We start from the raw sequence: 23,672 nt of genomic DNA, 5'->3' as shown, positions 1-23,672 counted from the left end.
CGAAATTCGTATTCGTTATATTAATATCATGTTAGACAAAGCCATTATAATTCCTAGTATCTAACACAAGTTACACTATATGCTCGGTAATGTCGATCATGGTTGAAATTAGAAATTGGATGATATAGTCCCGTGAATTTAGCTCAGTTGATAAATACTACTCTGTCCCAAAATATAAGGGAAAATTGGTCAAAGAAAATTGATGTATTTGGTTAAAAATTTGGACTAGATACATCAACTTTAGTTGACTAATTTTCCCTTATATTTTGGGACGGAGAGAGTACATCACAATATATGTGAAGCAATCCGAGTTCGAACCCGAGACAATTCACTTATTCACTTTTAAGTTGGTTCTTCTAGCCACCGGGCTCTTTTACGAAAAAAAGTTGGATGATATACTGTATGTTGCCATCTATCATCTCCTTAATCGAACAAACGGAGTGATATTAAAAGAAAGAAAAAACAAAGACCATTTTAAACGTTTTTAAAAAGTTCACAAGTTTAAAATGTTATTATTATATTTAGTTTTTTAACTAGTGTTTTAAGAATACTGATCAAAATTTTTTTTTTAAATAATTGTCTTGAAGAGAGCAATGGATGAGATTTAGCTCTCATTAGGACACATAAGTCCCTTATATGTTCATTTGCTTAAAAAATGTCTGTTTGGTAAATCGTTTTTAAAATAGAGCTTATATATTTTTTCAAACATTATTTTAAGTAATTTAAAAGTTTATACCTTATCATTTTTTTCTTTTAATTTTACTATTGTCATCTTATTTGAAAAAATTAAATATTAATTACACGTATATTTATTATATCATTTTATACTTATAAGTTAGTTCAACCATATTTAAGCGTACTGTTTGTTTATTTGGTTTTTGTATTTGTTTCCTCTTTATGTTTTTCTTCTTTTGTGAGTTCTTTTTGTTTGTCATCTCCCCTTGTAATTGTGACTTCTGTTTTATATATATATATATATATAGGGGTTTTCTAACTTAGACCCTAGTTAGGTCTAAGTTAGCAAGGTGCACCTTTTCAATTGGATCAAAATACCCATTCTTTTTAATTAATTAACCAAAATACCCATTAGTAGACGCAGATCCAGTGTCGCGCGCGTACCGAAGGACCATGGTTACAGACCGTTGATTTCCATCAGACAGCCAAGATCTGATCTCATCAAGACTGTCTGATCAATAAGACAGCCCAGATCATCCTGATCCATCAGATTCCAGCGCCTGCGCCACACTGGATTACAACCTGGAGAGAGAAAAATTTGCTTTTTAAAAGTAGGACACGTGTCACACAATGGTTGGCTGGGCGTGATTTTTGTTCATTTAATACTTTGAACTCAATTATTTCGTTGTAAATTAATTTTTTATTTTTTTATTTTTATACCAAAATTCATAATTTTTTTTTGTCTACAAATAGAGACTTGGTTCGTTTGATTTGGACACCGAAAAAAAAACGCAATTTTTCACTACCTTAATCTCATTTTTTGTCTACTAAATACGTTACTTGTGTGTTGTAATTTAACACGCACCACTCAACCAACTCACTGAAACCATTATACCAGGAAAATAGTAGATAATATTCTGGAACTTTTGGTATATTTTATGAAATTTTTGGAGACCTGAAACTATTTTTAGTTAATTAAATGAGATAAAACGGTAATTAAAAACTAATGTTTGCTTCTGAAACCATTTTACTGGTAGAATGGTTGCACATAGTTATATTCTGAAACCATTTTACTGGTAGAATGGTTTCAATGAGTAATTTATTAATTGTGTTTGCTTCTGAAACCATTTATCTGGTACAATGGTTTCAGAGAGTTGTAATCTGAAACCATTTTGCTGGTAGAATGGTTTCAGTAAGTTGATTATTAGTTATTTGCTTCTGAAACCATTTAGCTTGTAGAATGGTTGCACATAGTTGTATTCTGAAACCATTTTACTGGTAGAATGGTTTCAGTGAGTAATTTATTAATTGTGTTTGCTTCTGAAACCATTTATCTGGTACAATGGTTTCAGAGAGTTGTAATCTGAAACCATTTTGCTGGTAGAATGGTTTCAGTGAGTTGATGTAAGGTAGTGAAAAATGAGATTAAGGTAGTGAAAAATTGGGTTTTTTTTTCTGTGTCCAAATCAAACTAACCAAGTCTCTATTTGTAGAGAAAAAAAAATTATGAATTTTGGTATAAGAAAAAAAAATTATGAATTTTGGTATAAAAAAAATAAATAAAAAATTAATTTACAACGAAATAATTGAGTTCAAAATATTAAATGGAAAAAAATCACGCCCAGCCAATCAGACAGCGACATGTGTCCTGCTTTTAAAAAGTAGATTCTTCTCTCTCCAGGGTGTAATCCAGTGTGGTGCACGCGTTGGAATCTGATGGATTCGGATGATCTGGGCTGTCTGATTGATCAGACAGTCTTGATGAGATCAGATCTTGGCTGTCTGATGGAAATCAACAGCCTGTAACCATGGTACTGCGGTACGCGCGCGACACTGGATCCGCGTCCATTGATGGTAATTTGGTTAATTAATTAAAAAGAATGGGTATTTTGGTCCAACTGAAAAGGTGCACCTTGCTAACTTAGACCCAACTGAGTCTAAGTTAGCAGCCCCCATATATATATATATATATATATATATATATATATATATATATATATATATATATATATATATATATATATATATATATATATATATTTGTCATTAAAAAATAGTTTGTTCAACCGCTAATTTTACCAAACACTACAAATTCAATTTGCTAGCTAATTCATTATACTAAAAACTAGCTTAAGCTATTTGCTATAACTTCATTTCTATAAAACTAACTTATCAACTATATCCATTAATTTTATTAAACACTACTAAATTCAATCTGCTATTTAATTCTTTATAAGCTAAAAGCTAGCTTAAGCTATTCTCTATAACTTCATCCGCTATAAAACTAACTTATCAACTACCCGCTATTTTTTTACCAAACAGAGCATTAGTATAAGTTAGATGAAGAAATTGCAGTGGAGTATTCAGATTCTAGAGATTAATTAATAGTTTAGTAATTCATATAGTGGACAAAGATAAATTTTACAAAAATTGTATAATTAAGAAATTTTACATGAAAAATATATAATTAAAAAAACATAAATTTTATAGCAAAAAAATATATAATTTATAGGAAAAATATAAGTTTTACATGATATCTGTTTAAAAATTAAAATGATATAACATTTGAAGAATTATAAAATATTTTAAAAACTCTGAAGTCTTAAAAATGTGAGATCACAATGATGATAATGACTCAAATATACATGATCTGTAGATAGCATGCAAGATGAACAAAGATAATAATACATATCACATTGTTAAATATGTTTGAATCTCAACCCAGAAAGCTAGCTCATAAGGTGAGGTTTCCCTCACATATTTATACACTTCACATCCGGAAAATCTAAGGAATGTGAGACTTCAAACAATCTCCAACAACACAACAACACATTCAACACACATTACACATTATGTAATTGTCATTGTCTTACCAAGGGCATTTTATTGTGTGAAAGATCAATTAGGTAGTCATTGGTTTGATTATATTTCAAATTAATTTTTCAAAAATCATTGATTATGTACCAGTTATCAATGATTTTGCAAAAAAATAAAATTTGCAAGGAGAAAATAATTCAAATAATTATGAGGGGATTTTTTCAACTGTCTAGGGCTCCTATAAAATCTCATACCGGCCCATTGAAAAAGTCAACCAAAATATTTCTCTTTAATTTCTGTATTTAAGAGTAAGCATTCCTCTCACGTATTTACATTTAACATCCAATACGAGTTCTTCTTTTTGTCATGTCATAACATTGTTTTTAAGACGTGGTCATAAAAATTGATGAAATTAGTCTCTTCAGTTACGTGCAGAGGATATCTATAATTAACCAAAAAAATAATTTATACTAATGGATATCCTTTAAATATTTTACTACATATATGTCAGTTTTTATAATCTGTGTATCTTTTTGTAACCAAAAAAAGTTGTCAATTTATGCAAATAGTCCCTCTCAAGTCTAAAAAGTCACTCTCAAATAGTCCAAAAGTCGTATATGAGGCAGAGTGAAGGTGACTATTCAAGGTCCAAAAAAATTCGAGATCCATTATGCCCCAAAAAAAAAGTTATTTGTGAATTTACATCTATTAGTGTAAATATTAGTTTATAGTTTATTATTGTTGATTTCAAGTCGTCGGTTATACATGGTATATTATTTTAAGTTATATATTTTTATGTTTATAATAATCAACTTTGACTTTGTTTGTTAAAAAATTGTGGATAACTGATTGAAGTTGCAGTACCGAGTAAAATTAACGATTGAACTAACATAAAACAATATGTTTAAGTTTTTCAATTGGTAGATGATATAGGTAAAATTAGAATAAAAATTAATAAGGTATAAGCTAATTGAATTAGTTTATCAAAATAAACTATAGGCTAGTATAATTTTGGGTTCCATATATTCTCGTCCAAGGTAGAATTTTGTGAAGTATCAAACAATAGTAATATGTATGATTTAACATATATTCAATAAGTTATAGCTTTTTTTTTCGAATAGAAATTTTGTGATTTTATGGATATAGTTTGTTAGTTTATTGATTTCTTTTTTTTTTTAATAGCAATTTAATGGATTATTGGCGTTCTTTTTTTGGATATACATATTGGATTAGTAGTAATATTATATATTGTTTGTTGTTTAACTGATTATTGGGATGATGATGAATTTTTTTTAGTAATGCTAAAAAAATTTAGCCACACTAATAATTCATGGCTGGGTCCGCCCCTGATAACGACTCGTATGAATTGTTTTATATGAACACTTGAATATTAAATAAAAAATTTAATGATTTTTGTATGAAATCTGATGTTTTTATTATATTATTTATTACATACAGAAAATTATTATTAAATTTTAGAAATTATTTTATAATACTTATTAGTTAAAATCCAAATTGTAGATTCGCCAGGAGTACCAAAATATAAAAAATGAGCATGAATATGCCTCAAAAAGACTGTGATTTAAAGCTGGCTTACCAAACATTTGTTTTTCCAATATATTTTTGGAAATAACAGATAGTTTTTTTTCTTTCCTAAAAATGTAATTTTCTAAAAAATATTATTGTAATTGAAAATTATGACATTTTTTATAAACGGAGAGCTCAAATATTTTATGGGCTGAGAAAATTAAAGGGGCCACAAAGCCCTAATTGACCCGAGCCTACAAAAAATTGAAATACTAAGCACCCCCCTCCACCATGGCTTTTCTTTCATTTGCCAAAGGATCGTCTGTTGTATCCTTATTGTCACCCATTGAACTTCTAAAACTAGTCCAAGCAACAATTTGAACTATTTTCTAAAGTTGTACTGATATTACTCCTTTGGCTCGGAGTATTATTAATATAATGAAAAATATAGAAAACCATAGGTTAAGTTATTGCACAAATTACATTATTGGTTAAATTATTAGAATATAGGAAGTCATATATTATAGAGCATATATTAAGTTGATTGCTCTTATAGAGCCATTATGCAATATTGGCCCTCATTTCCTAGTTGAGCAATTTTAACCCGTTGTGTTTTTTCTTTAATTGTGATTTGGTAGTCTCTCTTCCAATTTTCATCCAAATTTACATAAGGTGATAATTTTTTTAATTTTTTTTATTTTTTTGGTAGTAGGTGATAATATTATTTATTGATTGGACATTCAACTCTCATATATAGCGCGACTTTTCTTTTAGGTGTGCGAGTTGATTTTTTTTTTTTTTTTTTTTTGCATCTTTTAAGTCTAATTTAGTGAAAATTCATTCGGGCTCTATGAGAGTTTGGAGCCAATGTCTAAAATCTAAATGATTCATATTTTGGCTAGTCTAATAAGAGGTCCTTCGCATTGTACATTTTCTTAGGCTCTATTTGATACCCTCTGCGTTGATCAAGTTATTTCGTGCATTGGCATTTATGTTCATCGTGTTACATATTATAAATAGGGTGAACCACACTAAGATGCCTATTTGTTGCTATGATGAATGGCTCAACAACAGCATGAGTATTCAACCTGTCACATAGATGTAAATATTGATGAATGGCTCAACAGTAGCATGAGTAGAGTGAACCACACTAAGATAAGATGCCTATTGGTTGCTATGATGAATGCCTATTAGTTCCCTCAGTTACATATTATAAACAAATTTCACTTTTTAGATTAATTGAATAATTGATGTGTCTGATTTATAAATCAGATACATCAATTTATTTATGTCAATATATCGGTGTCTGGTGTCTGTGTCGTGTCTGTGTGCTTCATAATATAACGTATTGCATATTTGCATTGGTTTTGTACAAGCCTCAATGTTCACAATTTAATTTCTCAAAATATAAAATTTGCATTTGATATGTCCATCAGACACTATAAAGTAAAAACATAGTAGTTTTACATTAAACCAATTAAACAAACATACATAAAAACATGATCATACATAGGAGGTGAGGGAATTTCTTCTCATCTATTATTCAAAGCAACAAAAAACACATCAACTGTAACACTTTCTAGATGGAGATACTATTGGGAATGCCTCTAAAAGTCATTCCTTGTTCACTAGATGGATGGAGCAATGTGTATGGCATCTTCACAGGTCCATAACGGTTTCTCAATGACTCGTCATTGTTTCTTTGTACGAGTTTTTCCTCAATTTCAATCAACTTCCTTCCAAACTTCTTGTAGGCCTCTGCCGGCTCTGAATCAGAAGTCCAAAGATCACCTTCGATTCTATGCCCGAGGTATTGCTCATCAGAAACATGAGTTGACAATGCCTCCATAGTGGCCATGTTCTGAAGGGTATCATTCTTTGGAGTGATTGTTCTCAAATACGTCTTTTGGTAGTCCTTAGCAAGCTCGTCATACTCATAGGATCCTTTCTCGGGTATGAATCTTCTGGTTTTAGTTGGTCGGCTCACGATGTACCCTCCATATGGATATTGTCCAAAATTAACAGCTGCGTGAAGTGCTGAAGCCATCCATATGAGGATGGTACAAGCTTCAATCAACTCCGTACGAGTTTGCATCTTAAACCACCATGTAGCATTCTTCAAGTCACCATGGCCCACCTCTACAACTTCTTTCCAGAATGCTTGGAGTTCAGAATCTTGTGCAATTGCTGCATCCGAGTTGTAGTAGAAATTCACATATTCGCCAATCCATGACTTAATAGCAGCCCATATCTCTAGTCCATCAGAAGCATAAGGATAATCCTCTATCAAAAGACGAATGCCGTGTGGTGAAGCTGGATCCTCAACAGCCACTCCTCTATATAACATACAAAAAATATTATAGAAGTTAGGTAGAGTTTCTAGTAGTTCTAAGGTTACAAATTTAAATTAAGACCAAGATGTAATATTTCATATGGTTACCTTTTGATTAGATCATTAGGCAGTCCTTGCTCAGTGAAAACCCAATCCTTGTAAGCATCAGCAGACAATTGCATTGAATAACCTCCCAATAAGAATGTTGATTCTACAATACCGTCTGCGTTGATCAAGATATTTCGTGCATTGGCATTTATGTTCATCGTGTTACGATAATGTGGAAGTAATAGTTTATGAATAGGGTGAACCACACTAAGATGTCTATTAGTTGCTATGATGAATGGTTCAACAGTAGCATGAGTGTTCAACCTGTCACACATGTAGATAATTACTCATAGATTGAACAAATATAGTATTTGACTATATAAAAATGATCAATGAAATTCATACCAATGACTAACAAGTTGGTGATAATTGGCATCATTTACAAGAACATAAGCCTTGGCAAGGAGCCAAATAGAAGCTTCAACACCTTCACTTGCAGGAGAGTAAACAGTACTAACAGGACCAAAACTATCACCTTGAGGATGTGGCTTACTTAGCTCAATGGCCAATGGCTTCAAAGTTCCATCATCTTGCAAAAAGATAATGGTCCTTGAAGCATAGGCCTTTGCACCAGTTTCATTTATTTTCCTCAAATATGGAAAGATTGCATCATGGTGATCAAGTATGTAGAGTCTATTGCTTTGGATAGCCTGTTAGACAAAATACAATTTAGCCATTCGTGGTTAAATTCATATTTTTTTTGTGTTAACCCTCTGGTTCTCAGGGGAACATGTAAGTAAAGTCTAGTCAGGAACTGTTCCGATAAAACATTGAACTCGAGTTTACCTGTTCTATATTGACCCCATCCATGTATGGTTCCAAGTGTTCCTTGGTTATTGTGGTGGTATTATCACCATAGAGTTGGCTATCTACTTTGCACTTTGGTGGAAATTCCTACATTAAATATAGTAAGCAAATGAGGTTAATTATAAAATTTTATATATAGAATTCTTTATTTTTATTTTTTTTTACATTTCATTTGTGCATGCTTAAAAGTATTGAACAATTAAGTTTAATTACCGAAAGTTTTTTAATGACGTTTGGATTCACACCAGCAATCATCTCCCTTGTAAATTCCTCATCACTCATCCATGCAGTATGACTTGCTGCGTATAATAAGAAATTTTCAAAAGATTAGTGAACTCTCTCTTTATCTTATTTTGTATATTAACTCAGTTGGCACAGACATTACATTATATATACAGGGGGCCGGGGTTTAGGGTTTGATCCCTGGTCAAAAAAAGATAAAAGAAATTGTGAGTAATATACCTTGAATCACTTTTGGTATTGGAAAATCATTTGGTGCTTCACCATTGTAAAGCAAGAGCACGTCGTCAAAGGTGTTAAACTCTGGTTGTTCATTTTCTTCGAATGTAACTAGAGCTCTTAATCGAGGTGTGTCATTTTGAGATACTAAATTGAGTGTTTTAATAACAGAGTGCGACGCTTTCAGTGGATTAAGTGATTCATCTCTTGGAATGTAAACAAATTTACTTCGACTTTCAGACGCTGGATCTGTTCATATATATAATAACAAAATATGTTTTAGCAACAACACTAAAATCTTTAAAATCACAAACAGAGCAAACAATAGTATCCTCACCTTTTAGAGTTGGCTTTCTGCCGGTTCTTCCCCTTCGAGGGTAAGGCAATGTGCTTGACCCTCCAAGAGTTGGACGAGCCAAGGCAGCATTTGTATCTGGCGCACCCAAATCATTGTAGACATCATAATCATATATTCTTTCCCATTCCTTGCGCTCTCCAGTTCCATCTCCTCTTAAACTGTTCAATTCTTCTTGTCTGTAATACACTAATGGAGCCGGTGTTTCACTTGGAAGGTATGCCTACATAATTTTAAGCATTGATGGTGTCAAGTTTTTTTTGGTATTAATCCTCTGATTCCTAGAAGAAGTGGGATCCATTCCGGTAATCCAGAGTTCGACCACAAAATAAGTAAAATCTGACCAATAATTGTTTCCACGTTAAATTGAGATGGTGTCAAGTTTTTGGAAAAGGGTACTCATATATATAGTTGAAATATTTGAAAATCTACATAGGAATGATATATGTTTCATCATTTGGTTGACTACTCAAAGTTTCATATTTTTATTTATTTTTTGCTTTCACCACCAGTTTAATGTGATTCGGAGGTCAGTTCTGGCATCAAGTGGTTCTGACATCATGTGGTTCCAACAAAATTTCTTAGTTCAACTAACATTTTTAATAACAAATTATTAACATTTATTGTTCAAATATCAAACTAAAGGTTGCATAGAGTTTATATTCTTACCTGGTTGGCAAAGAAGATGCGGTCAGTTTGGTACTTTTCAGTATTATAAATCCATGAATTGCAAACAAAGTTGATGGTTTCTTGGTGAAGATCATCTTCAAGGGTCAAGCTTACAAGAAAGAATTCATGTTGCATGAAATTTTCGATATAAAAAGCTCCTGGATTTCCCATGGAATGACGGTTCCATTCAAATTCAATATTGAAAGGAGATTTTTGGCCTTCCAAAAATGTTTGCTTTCCAACTTTTCCTTTACCACTTCCTGTAAAAATGTTAAAAATTAGATTATCAATTTTACTAATGATGATCCACAAATAGTTACCGGCCCATTAATTAGTTTTCTAATTAATTCTTTTTTATATTAACCCTCTAATTTTCGAGGTCGGTAATTCAAGTTCGACTGCGAGATAAGTAATGTCTCGCTAAAAATTGTTCTCACCAGCAATTGAACTCGAATTCTTCCAAAAGATTTTGTCTAAAGGAAGCTAATTATTTGAGTCTAATATCTTGGTTTAATTTTAAAAAAGTTCAAACTAAAATTTTCTTTTTACCTACATAATATTTGTCATCTATATTGTGGAAGAAAGGATGGTCTCAAGTTGGAAAAAAATTGAGGAAATAATGTTGGTATTTGGACCATTGAATTGTAAATATAAAACAATATTTAAATTTAAAAGAAATGGACTAAAATTGATCGATGATTGAGATGTAAAAATTGAGGAAAATTGAAAAAAAAAATTGAAAGGATCCTTTCTCATATTGTGGCACGAGTTATATCAAAGTGAAATGATAACCGATCATTCATAACAAATATTCTACATCAAAGTTACTATTACACTTTTTTTTTTAGTAGCCCATTGATTAAAATTTCACCTTTTAATTAATGAATAAGTGGATATAGCGAATAAACTACAGTATAAGCTAACTTTCAACTTATAGCGAAAAAAGTAACTTATTGAATATATATGTAGTATTTGGAAAAATTTGCGGTTGAACTTGATTATAAGTATGAAATGATATAAAAATGATATGTTTAATTAATATTTTATTTTTCGAAGTAAGATTGCATGGATAAAATTGAAAGAAAAACTAATAAGCTATAAGCTATAACCTTATAAACTACTTGAAATAGCGTTTAAAAAATAAGGTATAAACTAATAAAATAAGCTATAACTTTTTTTGAAAAACTGTTATCAAATAGATCTTTTTTAGCCAAAAGAGCTTATAAGTATAAGTTAGCTTATGTATTTTTCCAAACAAAGACGGACATGGTTAGATGGAGAAGTTATATTACCATCAGCTTTGGAAGCACTAATCAACTTGAGAGCTACAGAAGAAATGTCTAAAATGGAAGGAGTAACCGTATCACCAACAACATTAGAGTTCTTTGGTCTCAAAACCACAGTTCCTTTGATCAGCTTTTTGCCCGTGTTGATAATATCTGTCTCCAATGAAGTCATCTTTGATTCTTAAATGTATATATTTGACAAATGAAAGAAAAGCTCGTGTCTTTTAACAATGGGGGATGATTATTATTTATAGTACGTTGATATAAATTGGATAGATAAGAACTTTGTTTTATTTTTAATAACAGCAGACTAACAACTTGGTCATAGAAAAAAAAAAACAAGTTGGTCATAGAAAATAATATATTCTCTTGATTCACTAATTAACTACATATTCTAATACAAATGGAGTGCATCTTATATTAACTTTTTTATGTTGATTATTTCGTACTTCGTAGTATATAAAATATATTCGTTGCATAATTATTAGTATTTGGTACTATGCTCAATGTCAATAATTTGGTAATATGCTCTTATAAAAAAAATTGTAATATGGTCAATAATAATGAATGCGCTGTTTGCACTATTATTATTATTATTATTATTATTATTATTATTATTATTATTATTATTATTATTATTATTATTATTATTATTATTATTGTTAATTATTATTATTATTATTAATTATATTAGTTATGTACCAAAAAAAAAATGATATTATTAGTTGGTGGGATCACAAGTAGCGGTGATCAACAAAGGACAAATTGAGATTAATTATAATCACTTCTAATTCTATCTTAATTTCTTTTTTTTTTGGTATTCATTCTATCTTAAAATTTGATTGAGCCATTTCTAATTCATCTCTAAATTCAAACAAACGCTTAAACACTATGTAAATTCACGTAGCCACCCTAGTTTTTCTTTGACCGAGAGAAGTTCCACCTTGGTGTTTGCTGTTTTTTGACCTTTTCTCATACGACAAATAAAAAAGGATTATGTCAAAGATAACTATTAAGCTAGTGTCAAACAAACACGTTGGAGAGTCAATTACGGGCCACCCGGCCATTTCTAATACATGTGTGGTTTGATATATTAGAGAGTTGAATGCAATACCATGTCTCTAGTCGTGATGCTGTCGGGATAATAATTTTCGCGAGACATAGCTTTTTTTTAATTTGTTTATCTATTTTTAGAATAATTTTTATAATGTTTTCAAGATTTGTTACATTAGTTAAGTTAAAAGTACTTTGTAATTTGCTTAGCGAAATGCTTTCTCAATAGTGATTTAAACAAAAATAAATAATCTCAAATGCTCCTCCACCTTTTATCTTTTTAAAAATTGTGAAAGATCCTAATTTCTAAGTATCTGTTTGGTTTGGCGTTACAACGACCCAGACGCGCGTTTCACACGGTCAAACGTGGTTTGACTATGAAATTTCATGTTTGGCTTGGATTCAATCAAAATTGATTCTCTCTCAAACTCACGTTGAGCTGAAGCTAAGATTCGGAGCTTCTGCGTTTCCTAGAATCGATTCTGAACTTTAGTTTTTGTTTCCCAAGGCTCATATTCCCATATTACCCTTTTTTAGTGTCCGCCATGTTTGTTGTTCAAGATGAGTGTCCATGGTTGTTGTTTCAAAGAGGAAGAAGTCAAACAAGAGAACAAGGAGCGTAGAGTTTGGGTGAAAAATCGTTGCTTGCATGACGGCGAATCTTGATCTGTTTGACGGTGGTTTGTGCGATGAGAGATTTGTGTTTTTTTTTTGTGCAAGTATTTATTTTATTTTTTTGAGTAAAAAGAGATTTGGGTAGTTGGTGACATATTTTATTGAGAATGAAGGAGATGAAATTTTGCAATAGAATTTTTGAGACTGAGAACAATTTTCTTCATCTTAGCATCGGAATAGTCTTCTTCATCTTTACATTGGGATCTAGAGAATTCTTTTTATATTTTTGATTAATGGTTCTAGAGAATTCTTGTTTGTTTTTTAAATTTATTTTAATTAATTAGATAAACTCAAAATATTAAACAGGTATAGGAGTATCTTGGTATTGCATATTATACCCTTATGGTAATTTCCACGTCTAAAAGTAATTTTAATTTCAAATTACCAAACAATATTAAAGGCTTATCAAAAAAAAAAAAAAAAAAAAAAAAAAAAAAAACCAAACAATATTAAAGATTGAGAATCACTTTTAAATAATGTATCCAAACATAAATCAATTCTGACCAACTCACTTTTAACTAAAATCAATTCTGTCAAACTCAATTCTACCAAACTCAATTCTAGCCACCGCTGAACTAAACACACACTAAATTTTGAAGCCTACATTAGTAAAAAAAATGGATGGTTGAAGGGTCTAAGCGGTGATTTGCTAAGCAATTGAGGCTGACATGCACAAAGAGAATATGACCTTTTCTAATGTTATGTTAATTTTTTACATTGTAAGGATGTTCGACTTATTCACTTCAAGTCTTAAATTTTTAGTTATTAAGCTATTTGACAAAATAATAATAATAATGAAAATTTAATCATAGTTCTATCCTATATAGCAGCCATAGTTTTTGGCATTTAGTATGCTAGGAACCAACCTCTATTTGAAAATAAAGACGCAACCGTACCACTTGACTTCAAGGGGCGTTGAAGGTTGAAAATACAGATTGTGATATTCCTAACATTTGATAAAATAAAATAAAAAACCTTTTAGTTCTATAATATAATAATTTGTCCAATTGACTGTCACATGCAAAGTTCTAATTAACTCTTGTCCTATCTTAGATTCGAGAGAACATTTAGTGCTCATACACTCATACTAGTTTTAAGATTTTGTTTAAAGCTAAAATTATATCCAAACTGCTCATTTTTAGTTAGTTTGAATTTGATAAGAATAATATACTTTGTCCAACAAGTGGCAAAATTCGATGCTGGAATTTAATTTCATCTTTTGTTGCGGTAAATGTGAGTGGGTTGAGTCTTACACACTACTAGAAAAGCAGCATTTAGTGTCGGATGAAAGTCCACTATAACAGGCCAAACACCGACGCTAACAGCCATTTAGAGTCGGATTAGCGTCGGAGTCGGGGTTGCGGCTAAAACCCTTGAAGCTAATCCATAGCGTCGGCCGGAGGCATCCGACTCTATATTAGAGTCGGTTTTAACCGAGTCTAAGTCCGACTCTATTGCTATCCAACGCTAATTATGTGATCACCAAAAAAGTCAACAAATTGATATAGCCTCGGATGGGCCGACTCTAAAGTCAACTTCAAAAAGTCAACAAATTAGGGTAGCGTCGGTGTAGTCGACGCTAACCTACAAATATTTTTACCCCTGTTGTGAATTCGTCTTACAATCATACCAATGAATAACTTGATGTGTGGAGCAATAGAACGGCAACCAAATAACAAGCGGAATAAGCAATAATAATAACCGATAAACAAGATAAAGGAGAAGAAAGAACACGATAATTTGTTTACCCAGTTCGGTCCAATAATGACCTAGTCTGGGGGAGAGAGCAGCCCCTCCGTTCCACTATATCAAAGAGTAACTTTACAAAGAAATTCTCAATTGGGTTACAAGAATTAATCCTAATTCTACCCAAATCCCGAATTTCTTCCCGTGGCCAAGAGACTCAATTTGATAAGTGTTTCCCAAGGTGTACCACAAAGATAGTTCTCCCACCCTAGAGTTATACCAAGAGAAAACTTTATTTCCTCTCTAAAACCCTAGCCCTTGTGTGGTGGCAAACCCTAATCCTTGCCTCTACATTGTTGCTCCCTTTCTCTCTCTCTCTCTCTCAATTTTTCTATGAATAAAGCACTCCCTATTTATAGAAAAATAATATGCCAAAAAATTAGTAACAAATCTGTTTTAAAATAAAACAAATCCAAGTCAAAGTATCTTCCAAGAAAATATATTTTTTTTTCCCAAAAAATCTTCAAAACATCAAAGATGCAAAAAGATTCAACAAAGATTTTTCTGACTTCTTGTAACTGAGATTTCAAGGCATATCCAACAACCCCAATGTTGCGCCTAATACTAACAAACAAGAAGTACACATCAAATTTGGCCCCAAAAAGGCATAATATATCAACATAAACATATTTTAGGTAATAGTCACTATGATACTACAAAATAGCATAGTTTAAACGATTACACGGCCATGCTCTAAAAAGTAAGAAATCATATGCATTAACATAACAAACATGTTGAGTGGCATGAATCACTTTTTAGCATAATAGTATTATACTTGCAAAATTGACACAATTGAAACCATAGAAAAAAAAGAACAATTATTGTTTGCCAAATAATAGAGTAAAATATTTGTTGTCCAACCGTTATTTTTTTTTTTCCATTTTAAAGCAAACTAAACGAGCCAACGAAGCTTAACTCATAATATAAAATTTAAGAGGGCCAAAATTTAGCAAAATATTTATAGAAGTTGGAACAATAAACAGAGTTCACACTAGCAACCATAGTAAATTATCAACACATTATCAAAAACCCAAATTCACATTTTTCACTAAAACACTAGCAATAGAGTTTACTAACCAATAATGGGATATTTGAATCGGAATCAGAAGAATAAGACGAATTGATAGACTGATGTAGCGATTTGGTTGATGGTGGTGGCTAGGCGAGGTCGGAGATGAGCGAAACATATGGGGTGTTGAGGTACGAGGCTGTAGAGGCGGGGTTGAGATTCTTGTAGACATGATGGTGTGTGTTGGTTCTCCGGCTCTAGAGCTTTTGTGATGAAGAGTGGAGGCATATCGACAAACGAGAGAGATGTGAATATGTGATGGATAAGAGTTTATTTTTGGTCAAATGAGGAATTAGGGTTGAGTTACATAAATTCATATTTTGTTATTTTAAAAATATATAGAGTCGGATAGACCGAAGCAATGTGTGTTTTTCAATCAAGAGAATGTAAAATTTTCTAAAAAATAAAATAAATCAACTAGTGTGGGCTTGGCCGACTCTAATCCGACTCTACTAGCGTCAGTGTCGGGATCTGACGCTAAATTCCAACTCTAAAAAGGTGATTTATAGTAGTGACATTACTTAAAAAAATGGAGATTGAACACTTTATAAGTGAGTTTGAGAAACTCATAAACCTGATGAAACCCAAAATTTGGAAAGGGTCTGATCCACTATGATTACGATGGGCCCATGAGGAGCACGTGGGACGCCTAACAAGTCTAAGCCGGAGCTAAATCGCTCTTTCGCCCACTACTCCCTACTTTCTCTCCAACCTTCGCTCACACTCTCCCTACTTTCTCTTTGACACTCTCAACCACTTCAATAACATTGTCATATATAAGGCATTATAAATATCAGAATGGGGATACGTTCTTTTCTTTCACAAAATATTCAGATTCTACAGGATGAGTGCTTGATACATCGTCAGCCTGATTCCATAAAAAAACTTACGCAAAAATAATATCAATAAGAAAATCAAAACATGACAATTCAAAATAGCAAAAACTCATAATAATAACCAATTCACATTTGTTGCAATTTTAGTCCAAAGTCATTTTTTTGCGTAAAAGTAGCGACTTTTAATTCCGAAAAAAAATATGAATCTTGGTCTCAAATATTATATTTCATCTTAGATTTAATGTTGCAGATAATAAATCACCTTTTATGACATTAAAAATAACAATTTTAGAGTAAAAATATGAATTGGAACCAAAATCTCAACATATGAAAATAAAGGAGCTAAAAATCTCAACATATGATAATAAGTCACCTTTTATGACACCGTGTGGTCTCGGGGTTTGGTTCTAGGTTTTGTTTAACTAGGTTGCTAGATTTTGTTTCGGTGTTGGATGATGTGTTATTGTTGTAAGGATTAGTGTTCGGTGCCATGGTATTATAGGGGTTTCAGATTTTAGAATCTCAATAGGTATTGGTGTTTGTAATTGGTGTTACTACTGCATTATTGCACTAGTTTTGTACTATTTCTCTCCATTTGTATTTCTCATACTTATGGTTGAGTGATATAATTAATATATTTGCTAATTAAAAAACACATATTTTAAATGAATCTACTTCTATCCAACAAAGAAAATACCATCGAAATTACTTACATGCCCCTGACCTTCCAACATTGGCAAAATAATACACGTGGCATTTGCATTTAATGCTACCTTCTTTTCCCTCTTCTCTTTGTACTTCTTTCTGACCAATCATATCACCTTTTCCCTTCACATTAGCAAGCTAGCAAGAGTGTGTTGAGGTAAGTTCACCATCTCCATATCCTCTTCTCACATTTTGAGTTTTCATCTTCATAAAAAAACTCCGATTTGCATTTGTTATTGCGAGTGAGTTCTCACATTTTTTTTTTCCATTTAGCTTTGCATGTTATCAAACAAAAAATTGTCAACAACAACAACTCCATTTAGATTTTCGTGTTCTATGTGTTCATTCTATGTTAACAACAACTCTTTGTGTTCATTTCTGTTTTCATGTTGTTGTCTTTTTTGAAGTTGTATAGTCAACTATGTTTGATTTTCATGTTGTTGTTGTTGTTACCATGACCTTTTAAAATATATCTTAAACATGGATCTCTTTTTCATTCATTGTTAAAAACTGCATCTAACATGGTTGAGCTTAAAATGAGTTACTTTTCATTTTGTAGGTCACATCATGTCAAGAGAGTTTGATTTCATCAAGGATCTCACCAAAGATAGGGAGATTTGGAAAATAGCTGTAAGAGTGGTTGACACTTGGACTGTTATAGGCACCAATGGTTTTCCACATGTTGAAATGGTTATTGCTGATTCAAAGGTTAACATTGCTTAAACTTTTGTCTAAGTTGCATATATATCAGTTCCAGATACTAACATATTATCCTTTGGTTTTATGTGTTTTTAGGGTGATCGTGTTCAAGCTATAACTCGCCATAAGGAATTTGAACATTGGAAGGAATTTGTTGTCTACAATAATGTCTATGTTTTGCATAACTGTCATGTTTATGATAATGATGCAGGTTTTAAAACCTGTGATAGTCCATACAAAGTTGTGTTTGGATCCGGTACCAAGTTCATGAAAGATGACTCTATCACTAACATTCCTCCTCATCATTTTCGCTTCAAAAGTTTTAAGGAAGTTCAGGATGGAAAGTTTAAAATCAATATTTTGTATGGTAGGTTCTTCAACCTTTAGTATAATATTTTTTTGGATTGCACTGTTGTGGTGTTGAAGTCATGTTTTTTCATGTCCTTTTCAGAGATCATTGGCGTTCTTCATGAAGTTGTCAAAACTCAGACCGCAGCTTCTGGAAAAAAACCTTGCACAAATTTAATCTTGGCTAATGAAAGGTAAAGGCAAATAAAGTTTGTTTATTATAACAACAAACATTTTAGTTATTGTATGCTGAGAAACTAACATATCTTATTTGTAATATCATGTTTTTTAGTGGAGACATGGTTGATGTTACTTTGTGGGAAGCTTTTTCTACTCAATTACAAAACTTCATTTCTGGTCGCAAAGAAAAGGGTCCAATCTTTTTAATCCTAACACATGCTCAGTGTAAACTAGGAGGTTTATAATATTCCTCAATCTCCATTATCAATTTGTCTACTTAACATTAATAGAAATACACTTACTAATTAAACTTTTTTCCAATAATTTAACTTCATTTTAGATAATGGGAGGCCAACCTTTTGTAACAATTGGTCAGGATCACAGCTTTTAATCAATCATAACCACCCAGATGTTGCCAACTTTAAGTCTTTGTAAGTTACAACTTTGCGGTGCTTAAATATTTAACAACATGTTCCCATTGTTTACTATGATCATGCTTATTACTTTTGTATTAGATTTAAAGACATTGAAAACTCTCAAGCTGCTACTCAAGACTTTACTCAGGTTTCGTCTTCATCTCAATTAGGCAAAGATGACCACTTCTCAAATATGTCTCAGGTCAAAACTATTGCTCAAATGAAACTCTCTCAAAAGGTTGTTATTTAGTTACACCTTATTTTAAATTTAATATTATCTTTTAACATATATAATCACATTTCGTCAGCAAAAAATTTTATTTTGTTTTTTTCAGGACTCATATTGCATTACTGTTGGAACAACCAAAAAATTCAATCCTAATCAATTTGGTTGGTACTATGAGAGTTGTTCCAAATGCACAAAGTCCTCAAGGTCTATGGGTGAGAATTATACATGCTCATGTGGTGAAAATGTCAAACTTCCAATTGCTAGGTATGGTTATTTTATTCATCTCAACGTTTGTGCCTCTTATAGTATATGCGCATTAATCACGCTTTGTTATATTTTTACCGTGTTAGGTACAAAGTTGTTATTCAAGTTGAATCCGAAGGACATAAGGCTGATTTTGTTTTTTGGGATAGTGAATGTCATGGTATTATTGGTACAACTGCTGAGGAACTAAGGGAGAAAATGAAGAAGGTATCTTTCATTGATAGCGCTCAAATTTACCTATCTACTTTCTTAATATCGGAAGATCACTTCTATTCATGATTTTTTTAACTATTGTGAGCAGGTTGGTGAGGACGATCCCAAAATCTATCCTATTGACCTTGACAAGCTACTCAACTTAGAGTTTGCATATAAAGTCAAGTACCAAACTTATTATCGTCAAGCTTCCATTAATCAAATGACCAATGATCCAACACTTATTGCTAACATCAAGCTTCACATGAATTTAAAACATGTTCGTTCCCGCTTATATTTTTCTTCTTCTCAATATACTTTTAAGTTTTACAATTGATATTTATTGTTTTTCCTTTTGTGTTAGCCTTCACAATCTGTTGAAATTGAACTCAAAGATGGAACTAATTCTCAAAAGGAGAACACTGAATGCTCTGATTCTTTGGCATTTGTTTCGGTACGCTTTTCACTTATCCCTGCTATCTATTTATTCATTTCTAATTACTTATTACATTGATTAATCCATTGTAATTTCTGTTTCGCGAATCCATCTTAACAGCAATCTCTTTCGGCTTGCGGAGACAATGAATTTGACATTACTTCAAACTCTACACCTGCTAAGCGTCTTTCTGCAGCAATTCAAGTTGACGACATTGCATCTCCGCCTTTGACAACAACGAAGCGTTCATCCACAAAGAACGCCAAGCATATCAAACTTGAATGAACTACTTATGATGGACACAATTCCAATTCCATATGTCATTCACTTTTTTGATACAATTGAATGACAAATTAATGTCCTCGAATCCTTGCTGTCCAAGTTTAATATGGATCTCATTTTGAATTATCAGACAATATTTTGCTGACTTCATTTCAACTTCTGCATCTGCTATTTTATGTTGAAGAACCTTTACTATGAAACTCCCTTGAAATTATTAATTATGTAATATTATCTATGTGTTGAATCATCTAACTTGGATAACTTCTATAGTTCTGTTGTTATTACAATGCTTCTGTTCATGACATATTATAAAATGATTCATCTATTGTTATTACAATTATTTTGTTCATGGCATATTCTCAGGTTATAATGTTAGTGTATTGAGTAAAACATTACTCTCAAAATTCAGTAGATAATATTTTGTGACAATATTAACATCCTTATCAATTGACATGTCAATTTACAAATACACTAACATTATAACCACCTGTTTCCTATCTAACAAAAGATTTGTCTTTGAATCACTTTTTTAAAAATCTAACTTTGTTATTCCCAGACTACAATCTAATAAATTTTTTTTAAATAACTTTCATCTATTAATCATTTCTTTGTTAACAACTTTTTAAATCTCATCTTTTCTTCAATCTTCAACACCAATACATCTCATCGAAATTTATGTCCAACTTTACCCTAATACACCTTAACATACTATGAATTAATGAATATGAATGAATAAATGGATGCAAGTTAACCTTCTATTTTTTGTACCATAGACCTTCACTTTCTTTCTGACTTTTATACAATGTATTAACTATTAATACCACTTATCCAAGTTCTTGGTTTTGTTAAACTATCAATGGTTTTTAAAAAGTTTTTTTATGACAATTGATTGATTCATGTCCTATCCATCTTAGCCTTTATCCAAGTACACTCTAAACCAACACAAAAACTGTTTTTCCCAACACAAAAACTCTACTTTCATCATTACACTTAACCTACTAAAACCTATTACTACCTTCTATGTCACTATCATATTTTTTGTATCAATAATCACACAAACTTTTTGAAATTCTGGTATAGCAGAACCAGATGTTTTATAGAATGTCGAGACATCTGGTCTGACATGAATAACACGGCAAGGCATGTAACATTAAAACGGATACTGAGAAATAATGTTTTATCAGATGTTCCAACATTCAATTTAAAGAGAATGTCATACTTAATGTTGTAACATCTTACGAAACATAATAAAATCAACAAGTAAATAAACTGCACATGAAATTGTTAACCCAGTTCAGCCAACCTGCCTACTCTGGGGGATACCAATCCAGGAAGGAAATCCACTAATAGATCTAGTCACTAAGACCTCCAGCAAACCCTTTGAATTTACGTCTTACACTAAGACCTCCAGCAAACCCTCGGTTTACGTCTTACACTAAGACCTCCAGCAAATCCTAGGTTTACGCCTTATGACCTCGACACTACTCATGTAACTTCTGCCTAGGAACTCCTAGACATGAGATCCCATCTCACTTCCACTCACTCAACACAACCTGTGTTGTTTATAAAATGTTGAATAAAATGTGGCGACAATCACCGTGACATATTTTACTCTTGCTTAAAAGCTTTGAGTAAATCACACACAGTTAACTCCGTACTTCAAAGCTTAGGAGTAACCTTAAAACATTACAACTCAATAAAACACAGTCCTACTCAAGTATCAAATCAATACGTGAGAGGCTCACAAACACTATCTCCTTGCTTAAAAGCTTCGGAGATATTACAATACTCTACTCATTACCTAAAGGTTTCTGAGTGAGGACATAGTGACCATCTCACAACCCGAGTGGTTCACTTACACCAACTCTCCTAGAGAGTGGCTTAAAGACACGAAACCCTAAAGACTACATCTTTGATAAACAATGGTTTCGGTTTTTTAAAATCTTGGCCTTGAGTCTTCTTTATATAGACAGAGCTAGCACGCTCCTGATCTTCCAAGATAAGCTTCAGAACACAGCTGGTCTTTGAGTCACGTCCAGCTAAGCAAATCAGACCTTAATAAAAACTTTCCTAAAATAGTTGATCCTCTTTAGGAAATAAACAATGTGTTGAATCATTCCATTAAGTCTTGATAAGAACATATCTGCACTAATAACGTCTTGATCAGATCAAATCTTGATATACACGTTTGTAGAGTGGATTTCCATATATAGCAGATACGTGTAATAAATGCGCGAGATTTGGGCAATCTGACTGTCGTACCCAAACATGTTACAACATTTGGTCCAACATCTTTTGTACCTAACATGTTGAAACATTTGGTCCAACATCTTGCTTGTATATTTGTTTTAGCAAAATGAGGCCAACACACAAATATCCAACAATCTCCCCCTTTGGCAATTTTTGGCTAAAACAACTTCAGCCCATTAATAAGCACAGAGAGATTTAAAAACCATACAATCCTTCAAGTCAACGTGAGCACACAAATATGAAGGAAGGTAGAACATCTTCTATGTTACTTCCAAAAGATTTCCTCAAATGAAAATAACGCACAGGGTAAAGAAATAAACTTTACCATAAACCATCAGAGGCATACACAGCAGCGGAATCATAACCAACTTAGCTTCATCCTTCAGTAGAGAGAAATAAACTCTCACAAGCACACTTGGGAAAAATAAATTCCCACATCAGCATCAAGATGTTTCAACAATTTGTAGCGCATCATAACATCCATACATTAAGCACACATAGGCAAAGAACTTGATATTGCATTACTCCCCCTTAATATCAGATCAGAGAAAAACATATTTTTGCTCCCCCTGAATACACCAGCTTATGCATCTCATCAGGCCATCAGAAAAACTGGTTCTTACTCCCCCTGAATTCATGCATGTCACTGCACACACTACTACTTCTTCATGGACAGGCTACAACATTATAAAGTAGCAGAAAAACACAAACATACTACTCCCCCTTTTTAGCCACAAAATATGCCAAACAAAAACTTCGTGCATTAAGAGCAATAGTAATGAACATCACAAAAATCCATAGTGCAGAATATCAGAGCATAACAGATCCATATATTAGTATCTAGCAATCCATAGTCTTGAAATAGCAGAAGCATTACATCACGTACCAACAGAAAAGGCAAATGTCCTCAACATTATGCTCCACATCATATAATCATCAGATACCGTACATCACATACTGCTACCGCACACAAAACACATCACAGATCACAACTCCTTAAGCAAACCACAAAGTAGCAGTTGAGAAGAGTAAATTCTCACATAACTGAGAAAAATAAGTTCTCATGCATCCAGGATGTTCCAACATATGGCAGGACATCATCAAGAGCAAACAAATAGAGCTTTGCACAACAGAATAGTAACCACTTACTGCATTATGCTACTTCCCCTCAAAATCAGAATCAGAGCAAAAATTAATTTTACTCCCTCCAAATACATTGACACATGCTTATCAGAATGATCATCAGAAAACAATTCT

The 23,672-nt window shown here is 32.2% G+C and overlaps 2 protein-coding genes across 2 annotated transcripts; one reads left to right on the top strand and one right to left on the bottom strand.

Moving 5' to 3' along the window:
• Positions 1-6,536: 6,536 nt before the first annotated feature.
• LOC123885383 (linoleate 9S-lipoxygenase-like) lies at positions 6,537-11,301 on the bottom strand. The gene is made up of 9 exons (XM_045934659.1): positions 11,042-11,301; positions 9,750-10,009; positions 9,063-9,303; positions 8,729-8,974; positions 8,480-8,565; positions 8,246-8,353; positions 7,805-8,109; positions 7,460-7,723; positions 6,537-7,355 (listed from the first exon to the last, which is right to left on the bottom strand). Exons 1-9 carry the CDS (start codon positions 11,205-11,207, stop codon positions 6,599-6,601), a joined length of 2,433 nt encoding a protein of 810 aa, XP_045790615.1. The 5' UTR covers positions 11,208-11,301; the 3' UTR covers positions 6,537-6,598.
• A 5,861-nt stretch (positions 11,302-17,162) lies between these two features.
• LOC123885385 lies at positions 17,163-20,432 on the top strand. The gene is made up of 12 exons (XM_045934662.1): positions 17,163-17,276; positions 17,679-17,827; positions 17,915-18,185; positions 18,270-18,360; positions 18,459-18,583; positions 18,687-18,777; positions 18,862-19,000; positions 19,098-19,255; positions 19,342-19,462; positions 19,557-19,727; positions 19,812-19,901; positions 20,004-20,432. Exons 2-12 carry the CDS (start codon positions 17,687-17,689, stop codon positions 20,166-20,168), a joined length of 1,563 nt encoding a protein of 520 aa, XP_045790618.1. The 5' UTR covers positions 17,163-17,276; positions 17,679-17,686; the 3' UTR covers positions 20,169-20,432.
• Positions 20,433-23,672: the final 3,240 nt, after the last annotated feature.

The sequence above is a fragment of the Trifolium pratense genome, linkage group LG5 (assembly GCF_020283565.1).
Source record: "Trifolium pratense cultivar HEN17-A07 linkage group LG5, ARS_RC_1.1, whole genome shotgun sequence".
NCBI classification, from domain to species: domain Eukaryota; kingdom Viridiplantae; phylum Streptophyta; class Magnoliopsida; order Fabales; family Fabaceae; genus Trifolium; species Trifolium pratense.
This window is presented reverse-complemented; position numbering and strand designations above follow the sequence as displayed.

Coding starts and splice junctions, on each gene's coding strand:
- LOC123885383 (XM_045934659.1), bottom strand. CDS start 11,207: ATGACTTCATTGGAGACAGATATTATCAACACGGGCAAAAAGCTGATC. Junction 10,010..11,041: donor TAGTGCTTCCAAAGCTGATG/GTAATATAACTT, acceptor ACATTTTTACAG/GAAGTGGTAAAGGAAAAGTT. Junction 9,304..9,749: donor GCATCTTCTTTGCCAACCAG/GTAAGAATATAA, acceptor AAAATTATGTAG/GCATACCTTCCAAGTGAAAC.
- LOC123885385 (XM_045934662.1), top strand. CDS start 17,687: ATGTCAAGAGAGTTTGATTTCATCAAGGATCTCACCAAAGATAGGGAG. Junction 19,256..19,341: donor GTCAAACTTCCAATTGCTAG/GTATGGTTATTT, acceptor TTACCGTGTTAG/GTACAAAGTTGTTATTCAAG. Junction 19,902..20,003: donor ATTCTTTGGCATTTGTTTCG/GTACGCTTTTCA, acceptor CCATCTTAACAG/CAATCTCTTTCGGCTTGCGG.